The sequence below is a fragment of the Megalops cyprinoides genome, chromosome 2 (assembly GCF_013368585.1).
Source record: "Megalops cyprinoides isolate fMegCyp1 chromosome 2, fMegCyp1.pri, whole genome shotgun sequence".
NCBI lineage: Eukaryota > Metazoa > Chordata > Actinopteri > Elopiformes > Megalopidae > Megalops > Megalops cyprinoides.
Genome location: NC_050584.1, coordinates 56,399,215 through 56,412,127, shown reverse-complemented (window position 1 = coordinate 56,412,127; position 12,913 = coordinate 56,399,215). Strand labels below are relative to the sequence as shown.

At 36.9% G+C, this 12,913-nt stretch overlaps 1 protein-coding gene across 2 annotated transcripts in view; it reads right to left on the bottom strand.

Moving 5' to 3' along the window:
• Positions 1 to 12,913, bottom strand: part of dpyda.1 (dihydropyrimidine dehydrogenase a, tandem duplicate 1) — a 148,610-nt gene that overhangs the window by 122,503 nt on the left and 13,194 nt on the right. For both annotated transcript variants that reach the window (XM_036522581.1, XM_036522580.1), the window contains exon 2: positions 7,008 to 7,118. In XM_036522581.1, the coding sequence (XP_036378474.1) occupies positions 7,008 to 7,118 (111 nt within the window). The remainder of the gene's footprint in view (positions 1 to 7,007; positions 7,119 to 12,913) is intronic.

The following is a 12,913-nucleotide window of genomic DNA, read 5'->3' as shown; positions in this document are numbered from 1 at the left end:
TTACTGACATCTAATTTACATGATTGCAGCCAAAGTGCAACTCAGTGATTTTTAAATTGAATTGTTTTTTTGTTGTTTTTGGCGTATTTTTCTTTTACAAAACACTTGGATAGCATGAACAAATTGCTTGCTTTATATCATTACAACAATACAAACAATGATATGGAAATTGATAACTTTTGTACTGTTTGAGCACAGGGGTTAGTAGGAATTATTGCGTGTCAGAGAGAAGCCAAAACATTTCAAGGGTATTTTGTGTTGATGGTCAGATGTTCCATTTAGTATGAGATGGAGGTATGCATTTTCACTGGCAAACATGATTTAATAAATACTAACAGTGAAAGAAGTAACTGATGTAAATACAGTGAGTGGGTGCCAACGGCTTTTTTTCCTGCAATCAGGACCGGGGCATGCACTTCTGCCGCTCCAGGTGAAAAACAATTCTGCTTCTCTCTGTTTGCAACGTACCATACCAGCAACAACACACAAAGGCCAATATGCCATACACATTACGCAAAAACCAGCAACACCACACGAACGCCAATATGCCATACACATAACGCAATCTCCTGACTTGCTCGTGGAATTGACGGTAGATTTGAAGGCAGGCTAACGTTCGTGTCTGCTCTCGTGGTGCTGCAAGCACCTGCTGTTTGTCCTTGTGGAGAAATGCCGGTAGTTGGTTTGGCAATCTCCTGACATGGCGATGGATTTGATGGTAGATGTGAAGGCGGGTTAGTGCCTGCTCCAGTGATGCTGCTAAAGCTAGCACCTGCTGCCTCTTGTGGAGCACATGGTGGTGGAGCAACGGCGGTAGTTGTGCTAGCAGTCTCTTGGTTTGGTGGTGGACTTGAAGGTGCATTATCCTTGCTAACACTCCCGGGATCAATATATTTTAACAAGGAATCCCTCTGTTTTTGGAGTGCTTGCTCCTTCAATAGTCTCCTGTTTTTATATTCGCAGCCAGATAATTTTGGTCGTTTAGACATGCTGCTTTCCTTATCCTCAGTCATGGCTCGTGAAAGCTGGGGGCGGAAGGCGGGGGGAGGGATGCGGCTGCAGGTGCAGCGTGATTGACACATTCCTCAGTAATTCACATATTTTTTGAATAGTTGGCCGCTGGTTGGCCCACATTTTGCCGCCCTTGCCAAAGTGCCGCCCTAGGCAATTGCCTAGTTCGCCTATAGGACGAGCCGGCATTGCCTGCAATACTTGCAAGGCTTGCTTTCTATAAAGGTGAAACATTTGACATCCTACAGACTGGCACTTAAAACAACCTCAGAAAAATCACAGATGTAAGAGCAGACTTTATATTGTAAACACAGTAATGTTTGAACATCAATATTAACACATTTGCACATTTTATTTTCAGTCATAATGAATCACTGTTCCCACTTTTGACCATCCTGAGCTAATGCTGTTAACTCATACTGCCAATGTTTGAGACTGTAAGTTACTATAAAGTGAGGGTGAGATTTTATGGCCAGTTTGCTATAAGATGAAAACATACAGCTGGTGCCACAGTTCAACATATCCAGGGCACTCACATGACAGGTCTCCAATGAAAGTGTGTTGTGAATGTCTTGCCTCATTCTCTGGTGTGTTTGTAGAAAAGGAGAGAGCAACATTAGCACCAAAAAATATTAACAAGTTTGTCTGTTGGAGAAACTAGGCCATTTTTTTTCACATTATTTCAAACCTGTCTTACATTTGGTTTTGTAATGCCAATGCTGCTTTTGCTTTCAGAAATATAGTTTGTGAAAATGTGTGTTCATTGATAATTTAATACAGAAGACATATCTGAAGGACAGACACAGTGAACCTCAAACGGCCTTTGCGCTTTACAGGGGTGATATAGCCTACCTGAAATTTCTTTTTATTATTTACACCATATTTCACCCAAAGTCTAAACTTTATCCAACTTTTATTAACCAAGTCCTTGGCGTGTTTATTGTTTTTCTTTATTTTTTTTCAATAGTGGTGGTGATGCAGGTTAGATGTTTGGTTCAGTGCCTGCTACACAGAATTAGTGATATCTGTGATTACATTTTGACCAAGACCTCACTACTGTGGGACAAAATGAAATCATCACTACACCAACATCCTGCACATTTCAACATTGTGACATGCCAGACATTCCAGAAAAAAAGGACAGCAATCCTTGGGTTAACACTCCTTAAGAAGTTGTTCATTTTCAATTCAAATATGTGTGATTGATACCAGCCATTTAGTAATTGCACACTGAACCATTTCCTTCACATCTGTGATAAGGGCTTAAAGGGATTCCTCCTCCCATTTCACACAAAAAGCTGAACATTACATGTAAGAAAAAAAGAATACATTTTAGCAACCGACACACATAACTGACTTAAGATAATCTGATTAATGGAACCCCATGACAAAACGAAAGTGCCTGTTGAGAGAGGAACCCACTCAGGATATTACGCTGCTCAGTAACTACACTTCGCTGACTAGGCATAAAATATACTTTGTATATCCTATTGTACATTAAGAGGCATGTTAATGTGCTTGGAGAGCAGATTTATTTATTTTTTTATTAAGCTTCACCATAATTAATTTTATATCCCCCCCCCCCCCCCCCTTTCAGAAATTCTTCTACTAGGATGTGCCCACAGTGTAATCCATACATCCCAGTCCTAATCCTCATACCGTCACCCCCCACACCCGATGATGAGAAAAAATGGGAATGCTGAAGTTACAGTAAACCCATGCTCACACTGTATAGGGTGGCAGTGTAGCATAGTGGTAAGGAGCAGGACTTGTAACCGAAAGGTTGCTGGTTCAATTTCCTGCTGGAGCACTGCCGTTGTACCCTCAGGCAAGGTACTTCCCCCTAAATTGCCTCAGTAAATATCCAGCTGTATAAATGGGTAACATGTAAAAATATTGTAACCTATGTAAATTGATCTGGATTAGAGCGTAAATCCAATCCATGCCCCTCTCTCTCTTGCACGTCTCCTCAGATATCTCCTCTTACCCCAAAGTCATTTCAAACACTTGCCCGATCTTTGACTTAGAGTAGGAGCTCAGCAGTGCCTTCTTTTCACACTTTAGTAGGGCTCTTTGATACCTGAACACAAAGGTACTGTACCATAAAGTCTTACAAGAATTTCTCTCTACTAGAGTTAACATTTAGACTTAAACAAATACATACAAATTCAATGTATAACATCATGATCTGGGCTTTCCTTGAATAGCAATGATGTCACTTACTCTTGGGATTTTGAAATAAAATGGGCAACCCTAACAACTGCCTGGACTGTGACACTTGATGTAGTTGCTCTATTCATTGGAGTATCACTTTTTTCTGGATTTATTGCCAGTGAGGTAGTAGTCCTCTACTAACTGCATTTCTGCTCTATGCTGAAACTTAGAGTTTAGGTAAGCAGACACTTTAAGTATTGCTTAGTCAGGGAAATGTAGGCAGTTGTAATGTTTGCGTTCCCATAAATAAATGCATTATTGGAGATCATGTTCACATTTATACATGTATTTAACATGGTATGTACTGTGATAAAAATTACTTCAGCCATTTGATTTAATATCTTAATATTTTGGGAGAGGAGGTAATCTCCTCTTTCACGTAATGCAAATCCTTTAATAAGCAATTTGTCTTTACATTACAGTGGCAATACAGGCATGATCCATTTACTTTTATCTCAAAATGATTGAGTGGAACATTTGTTCCTCATTTTATTCAATCAATTTCGCCTCTGTAGTGACACATAAACCTGGCAGAGACGTTAATGCGGTCTCATCCATAACACTCAATGGCAAGAAAATTCTTTTTACATGCTGAGATGAAAATACAGTATCTCCTGTCTGGTATTTTTCTCATCTTACTGGAACAGTATTTAAAATTCAAATTTCAAATTTAAAAATTATAATTTCAAATCAACTTGAACATTCTGCTTTTGATAAAAATGACAACTTTAAATTTGGTGGATAAATACAATGCTTGAAATGGAAATTATGAATTGGACTATAATGAATGTCCATCAACTTTCAACATCAAATGACGGTAAATGTTACTTTTTTGTTGCTCATATAAGATTCTGCACTAGGGAACCAGTGAAATCAAAATGTGAAAAAGGTTTTGTAAATGACTACCTAAAGTAAAGTACTACCTGTTTAAATTTTAGAAAGAACTTGTTTTTCAAAATATCTTCCGTGCATTCAACAAGTGAGTAAATGATTAATCTTATCCACTGCTTATGTGCTCCGCCCACGTGGACGATATGAAGCAGATGTTTCATGCCAATAATGCAGTAGAGAAAGGATCTAATCTACCAGTTCTAAATCAGGATGGCCTGACGACGAGCATCAGATTGTGAACTTGGCCAGCGGAGGCCAGGTAATGGTTCTGCTCTTATTTCTAGGCCTACAGAAATTTCTAGGGGATCTCTAATGACCTCAGTTAATTGCAGCCTCAGTTTGACTATCCACCAGAAAGAGTCCCCCCACTATGGCACAGTCTGCATACACAGCAATTTATAATTTATTAACTTGTTTGCATTAATTTTAATCTCATCCAGCAAAAGGAATACCCCCTACTAGCCTACTAGCACAACGTCCAGTGGTTACCTGGTGTTCCTAGGAACTCTCTCATCCAAGTATTAAGCAATGCTTCAATACTCACAATGAGGCATATTCTTTCCATTTCACTGAAATCTGTTGTCCTGAAGGAAGCCATCAACACAGCCAATGTGATGGCATGAGGTTAGGATTTGATCTTTCAAGGAAAAACACTGATATTATAATACTGCTTTTTAAATGTCATTTTCCCTGCAAAAAAGGCCAGAGGTAAAAATGATTTCCTTTCAACTGCCCTGACTCTGACTGAGTAAGACTGGGTCAGACCATATACTTGCACACAGTTCAGCTCTTTGAGACTATGAAAATCTACTACCTGGCATAACGTGTCTCTTTTTATTCCCTCTGTAAAATGGTAGGCACCTTGCACAGATTCACTGCTGCAATTCCTAAGAATAAGGGTAAAATAAAATGTGTATATCTTATTTAATTTGTAGTTTGCTAGTATAAAGTAGATAGCATTTGTTAAATCTGGCATTTTATTGGCTAAATATTTAGAGTTTCAGTTTAATTTCAGTTAGCTTTTTTCTAGCAAAATACATTCTTTAGTTTGCTTTTTAATTTTTTTTTTTTACTTCTATACTTTTATCTCCATTCTCACTCCCCAGCCTTTCTCTCATCTAAATATGGATTTTGTGACATCAAGAAGTTAATAGTGTCACTTTCATGAATGTCATAAGAGTAGATATTCATCAACTAACCTATCTAGCAAGCAACTTCAGAAACTCATTGAAAAGTAATAGTTAGCTAGCTAAACAAAGTAATTTGGGCTATCAGTATTGTAACTGATAAATACCAACAGCTATGTCATTTATGTATTTTACATATGGGAGGCTTTATTTTTTGGCAACTTGAAAAAGAAGCTATAGAAATGGTAGGGTTCCTGCTTCAGGTATATGTATCTGTCCTAAGTACATGTTTTCTGGCTAACTAGAAACTTGCATTTAAATATACTCCAAATCTATCAGTGGGACTCTCAACATAAGTTGATATACATTCAATTATATATGTTCACTTAAATTGAATACAGGGTGCAGAGCCAAATGCAAAAACAGTGATTTGTTTACGGGAACAAGAGTGATTCACCTGTAAATGGTATTCAAGTGTTTCCATTGAAATTCTCTTCAATAATTCTCTATCTGTACACAACACATACTTCTCAACAGTTTTTGAGGTTAGGAAAGAATGAAAATGTATTTTCGAAATGTTATGTGCTTCACTATAAATGCCTTTAGGGTTTCATTGAGGGTTAAGGCCAAATCATCTTGGGATTTGCTAACATCAGTTTTTAACTAGAGCATTTAAAAAAAACATTTAGATTTCAATTACCCTCATTTGATTAAACAACTGACTGGTTAACTCTCCTTTTTTAATGGGTGATCCCCTCTGCCAGAAACAAACCATTTAGGTTAATGTAGAAAAAACTGTTTTGATAGATCTGCAGGACCAGGATTGGAAATCTATGTTTTAAACATTGAGTATAGCAAGCAGCTCTCTACCAAGCAAAGTCGCTTTGCTATAGGCATATACTGTATAGTTTGAAGAAAACAGAAAGACATTTTGCTGCTATTCACAAGGAAAAGAACTTGTGAATTGAAATCCTTAAACCATATACATCCCTGAAGATTACACAGAACCATTTTCCCCATTTCAAGACTTAAATGTGCAAACTGATTTAATATTGCATAGAGCATGCTTGAACCTGCTTTGTAGTCAGATCCATACAATGAGCTGCAAACAAATTACAGGTGTGTTAAAAGCAGACTAAAATGTGTACTATCCGAAGCAATCTAAGGCTGGTTTGGATGCAAGGGGTAAGAACTACATGCTATGTTGCATGAAAATTGTTTTGTGTATCAAAATAAGTCTTTATTGTAAGTCATTAAACCACCAACATGGACTGTGATAAACTGGGCATATATACACAGGACTAGTCCAATCAGTAGGGAGTAGATAATCACTTCCATCTTGTTTTGTGGCTGCATCAAATTAACTGGGATCTCAACTGTCTTAAGAACAGATGAGGTATCAGAGCCACCTGCCAAAATAAAGCAGCAAATGCTTAAGTTGAATGCTGGTCTTGGGAGATATTTCAGATGAACAGGATGTGCATGGAATCTCAAGATAATGTGTGTGTGTGTGTGTGTGTGTGTGTGTGTGTGTGTGTGTGTGTAATGCTACAGGCAGCACACCAAAAATCCCAACGAAAGACAACAAACTGGCACCTCAAATAACCCCCACAGATTGTGTAACACAAGAACAGCTACATGTAAATATGGAAATTGTACATGATCCCTTATCGTCAAATCGTTTATTTGGTCAGCGGGTTTGTCTGTGAGGCACTTCAATATCCTCAGACAGGATTCAAACTGATGGTTCAAACTGACACTCACATCACAGCTTTTCTCTGGGTTTCGCTTCCAGTGTTTCTTCTCCTTTTTCTTTGAGGCTGTTGAATGGATTATAGCATGGCTCTTCACCCTGGGATTCAAAGCCAGGATGCTCTGTTGAAAAAAAGGACAGTACTGTAAAATAAATCTGCTTAACACTGAATACGTTGGCATATTAGTTTGCTTAATGTCCACTTAATAAATATAAAACCAGAGGGTTTAGTTTTCTCACATTCAATGAAATGACACCACTATAATTCCTAGATACTAAAGTTAAAAACAAGTGAAACCATTTATACACATTTTTCAAGCACCAACATATTTTTGAAAGGCCTGTGTCCGACTCATGTTTATTTAATTTCTGTTATTGTTTTTGATTACCACTTTCTCATTATGTCACTCTCATCCTCATTCTACACTGCAATTGGATCTCAGGCATTCTCCTGTTGGTTTCATTCTACAATGCAATTGTTTTAGATTTCATATCCAGGTTTAATGTCTGTTATTGTTTTTGCCTCGTTGCCATCTCTCATTTCATGTCTCTGTCATCAGATTATACTGTGTCTTTCTGCCCTCTCAGTTGCCATGATCCAGTAAGTAGATTCTGCACCTTAGGAATTGCTCATCAAAGCAAATTTGTTACGAGGTTGCTATCATGCAGTAGTTTCTATCTGTATTATAACTACACATATTTGTTGGAAATTACCTCAAATGAGAGGTTTTTATAGCCAAATAATTACAGGATTTTTTATTTACAGTACCTGATGTTTCTTTTATTTTACATTCAGCGGTATCCTTTCTGGCCTTTCTGTCCCTAAATGTTTGACTCCCTGAAGAGTTGACTTCAATGCAACCTCTAGATTTGATTTTTTAACTCAAGTCAACCTAATTAAAAACGTCTTCAGCGTCTTTATTGGGTTACTGTAAATATTCAGGAATATTCGAAAATAAATGAGTTACCACTAATTGTAATTCAGATAGAATACATATAACAGCATCATTTGTTCATGGTTTCATCAAAAGGAAGTATCCCATAAAAGGTAAAAAATCTTCATGTTTTTTGGAATAATATTCATTGTTTGTATACGTGTGTGTGTGTGTGTGTGTGTGTGTGTGTGTGTGTGTGTGTGTGTGTGTATGAACAACAATAAAAATAACCCAGAAACTTTTACTTATGTCATTTTTGTTAGTATTTAATCCGAGTTGTGAATAAATATGCAGGGCACTCTATACATGCACATTCATCTTAACAACACTGTTCAGTGTTCCCTCTACTGAAGAAGTGAGCTGTTCATGTACATTATAATGGCAAATTAACTCAAAGCCAACAACAACACTCAACAGTAAAGCCATGGTATTACTGATCCTTGACACCATGCAAGGAGATAAGAAGCTTAAACCAATGAATAAATTACTTTTAAAAGCATACATGAATTTGTCTTTTTTATCATTCTTATAGAGTGGAGGTACGGCATACACTCACTAAGTGGTCTAAGGTACCTGAGGCTATTTCCGTAATGAAGAAAGGAGATTTATCTTTGCCTCTCTCAAGACAACTGGTGGATTTGAATGTCTTCAGTGACAAATTCCCTCCTTTTTAACTCCCATATGTGGATGCATGCAAAACAGTTGCATCTAAACAGACATCTAAAAGACAGTACCAACATTTAATTCAAATTCAGAAATAAAATGGCTTATTCTTTTTTTACGCAATCCCTTGGGGAAGTCTGAACACCCTGGTCACTGTGTTAGCCTGAAATGTTCAAGCAAAGATTGTGTGAAAAATGAAGCTGAACCATCATTCCTCCCTGCAGGCATCAGCTATTTTAATGAATGCTTCCAAACGATTGCAAGAGTGGGGCAAGTATACAGTATGGTGAATCTGGATTGTGGCTTGTCCCTTGCAGGTTTTTATTTATCATGTATACTTCATAGTATATATAATATTATATATAAGTATATATAATATTTACATATATTCACATATATATATATATATATATATATATATATATATATATATATATATGAGACTTCCTTGTCCCTGCAGGCCCCCTAAGTCCTATGTCATAATAAGTAACAAATCACTTTATGCAACACCAAACATCATCCTATTATCCTATTAATTCTTTAATTTCACACCTAATAAACTGTAGTTAAATCACCCCATGACATACACATTGAGACAAAGAAAATACACCTCATCTTGTTTTATTGTGTGTTGAGGACTGTAGTACTCTTGCATTTTTATTTAATGTGTTGCAGATAAAACAATGTACTTATGTCTAGGCCTCAAGGTAAACTTGCTTATCATAATGGCAAGGTCATTTAGAAAAGGACATGCAACTCTGTGGGAGTCCCATGAAAATAATAAGTCTTGGACTGCAGGATCCCTACAAAATATGAAAATGTCTTCTACAAAGCATTAATTTTATGTTATGACCATACAATCACACACAATCACAAATTGCCATTTAAAAACATTACTGCAAATGCTTTCTTTGAAAAAAAAAAGACAAGAAAATGGATATATGGCATCAGGCATTCATACAACCATGAAATGAAATGATGGAATGTTAAGCATTTGCTTTGAATTTTTGTTCTAGGACATATGACACAAAATGGCACATGCACACAGAGCTCCCAAAATATTTGATCTGAATCTCTGTTCAGGCAAAGTTACTGATCCAGACAAAACCATTTCAAAAGTTTACCCCTATTCAAGGATTAAAATTATGAAAAATTAAGTAATATCACAGAGGGTAAGGGACAGAAAAGAATTATTGGAACGTGATTTGTGTGTTATGTTCTCCATAGCGTAAAACAAGACATGTTCATGTTAAGTTTGTTGTTTGTTTCATAAAAACAGTATAACCTGCAGGGCAGGAAATGGACATTCTCATAACAAGTACATAGTATTCTCAGTTGCCCATCAGAAAAGTATGGCCACAAGAAGTACTAGTGCTAGTTCATCCAGAATTGAAAGTCTCTTATATGGACAACTGTCTGTAAATCATAAGATGTGTCAACATGCCACTCTTCTCCTTCATTTCAGCAAACTCTGATATCAGGATGGTACAGGCAATCTCTGCCAGTTTGTGCAGTTAGGTTAAATTTGGCTGAATTCCTTGACTAGAGTATCGCAGGCAGCATGCAACTTCAATCCACCATAATCAAGGAGTGCTGTCATATAGGAATTTTTTCATATTTGCTGAGAGAGGTCCGTTTTGATATTTTGATATACTGCTACTGTATGTTGCAACTTAGCTAGAGAGTTGCCGCAAAAAGTATGTGACATTTGGCGCCCCATAACATTCTGTGGTCACAAGTGTGTTGTAAGAAGACAGCAGTAGCCTTCAAATGCGCTAGCCACACACTCGACGAAAGCCAACATTCACACGTCAACATAGATAGCTAGATAGTCACCAATTCAATCTGCTATGCAGCTAAGTAAAACATCAGCAATAATAAATTGATTGATCAGAGCTTTTAGAGAGACATCTCAGTGTATGGTCCACCCATTCACTTTAGTTTTCAGTTCATTATGACTGCCATTGTGAAAGAAGTCTACCTTTTTCTGTCTTTGATTGACAGAACACCTTATGTGAAACATTAGTGGGGAGTGAGAATGGCTAAATATTTACACTGCGTTTAGAGAAGGAGGTATGATGAAAAATACCCTACGCGGAGCAGGCTAGCTTTTTAAGTCTTACTGCTGTAGTATATATAGTATATATATAATATATAATAGTATACACATAATACAAGGAAAAATGTACAGTGTTGATGAACGTTTTTCATGTGGGCTTTTGTTGAGGCTAGCATGATGACTAGCTGATATATGTGTTTTTTTTCCCAGAAATATAGAACAATCTCATGCCATTTGCAAATTTAAAAATGACTAGTTAACAAAACTATTTCTTAAAACATGCAGTAAGAAAGCAATAGGGAAAAAAGGCAACAAGAGCAAACACAACCTTTAGACAAAGGCAGAACATTCAGAGCTTATTAATGTGCAGGGGAGAATGCAAGTGTTAACCTCTTGGAGAACACTCCTATCACAACAAAAAAACAGAAGCACAGATGGACGTAGATGGAACCAGTAGAGTTACCTACAGCATTACTGTGTTCTGTGTGTGTATCTTAAAAACTGTGGGACTAATCACAATCACTAATAAAATATAGGATGGGATATACAGTATAAGAATGATGTCATGGTGTGAGCACATGAACCTAAGATAGTCTGTCACACATCCAAAGTCCACATCCCTTATTTACAAACTGAATGCATATTCCAGAAATTCTAGAAAAGAGTTAACAATATGATACAGTAAACAGCTAAGTCTTTCTTGCTGGATCAGGAATATCGTTCTCATTCAATACTTTTTTCCCCTCTGTCTTCTCTGAACATTCACCAGGTAGTCATTTCAATATTGTGAAATAAAGGTCTGCCTCATAGCACCAGTTTATTTAAATACTTTTTTAATGTACCCACGGACAAATTTATGTGTTTTTTTTTCTACTTTCCTTTTTAATCTTCAGCAGTGCCCCACTTACAGCCCTGTATTGACCCTCTCTTCTGAAGTGGAAAATGTACAAGAGAAACAAATCTATGTTGGAGCTAAGGAAAACCTAATAATGTTTGACAGAGTCTAATCTGCAGCTGTTACAAAATGTTTAAGTAAAAATGGGAAAATGGATACCAGCATTAAACCTGTAGCTGTCCACCTGCTGATAGATCTAGTAATACATGGTGCACATGAGTGCCCGTATATTCAAACAGTAGTGATTTTCTCTTTGCATTATGGATGAAATCTATTATTCATATCATTATTAATATGTAGCAGGTACAGACAGCAGCTCTGCAGTAGCTGAGGGCACAGTGCAATTGGAAACAACATTATTTTAAAACACTGCCAGGTAGGGACACCCCAGCCCCCAACCTCCAAAAAATGACTCTGTATGTCTGATTCTGAAAAACTAATGACAACAAATGCATGTGAAACCTGGGAACACAAATTCATCATAATCTAATAAAACTGCTCTATTCCTTTGGAATATGATAATAGTTAATGTAGCTTTACTGTACATCTCTGAAGAAGGTAGGACTATATCCATTTTCAATAAACAGCAACTATGTCATTGTCAGCTAGGTCCAACTGTTTCCTTATACCCTTCAAATTTTTAGTGTGACATTGTTGTATGCTTATAAAAGAATGCAGGGAAAACAAATGGCACCCACTTAAGAAGAAAAGTTCATTAAATTAAATGCCATATGCCATACATATGTGTGTGTATGTATCATATATATACAGAGAGAGAGAGATACATATTGGCATATACAGTGGACAGTCCTTTTCACTAGAATTAATTATATTAGTGTGCAGCGGGTTTCTTGTCAACGACATCAAACATTATACATCTCAGCCAATGAGATCAATACTGTGCAGAAGAGAAGGCATCCATCCATACATTTCAATCAATATCTCCTATAAAGCACAGGGTTTTTTTTGCCATTTTAAACAACCCTCCTTTAAAAAAGAGATTGTGTATCCAATGGCCATATAACTAAGTAACACACAGACTGTAGGCAAAAACTAATGTCCCACACTTTAATGAACTGATACAAAGGATATCTGTGGTGTAGAAATCGGTGAAATGTTCTTTGTCATTAAACACAAAACTGACTCTGAGTGTATTCAGTGTTTGTCACGGCCCAACGCATCCTGTGGATATGAAAAAAAACCCCACAATGGCTAAAAAGTCACATGGCTAAACACAAGCTGTGTGTTATCAAACAATATAAAACTCTCCTTGTTTGCCTGACCTTTTCATTCAAGAGAAGAAGACTGACACAAGGGATTTGCAGATAGCATTTTAAACTGGGATCCATCTGTGTGTCTTGGATC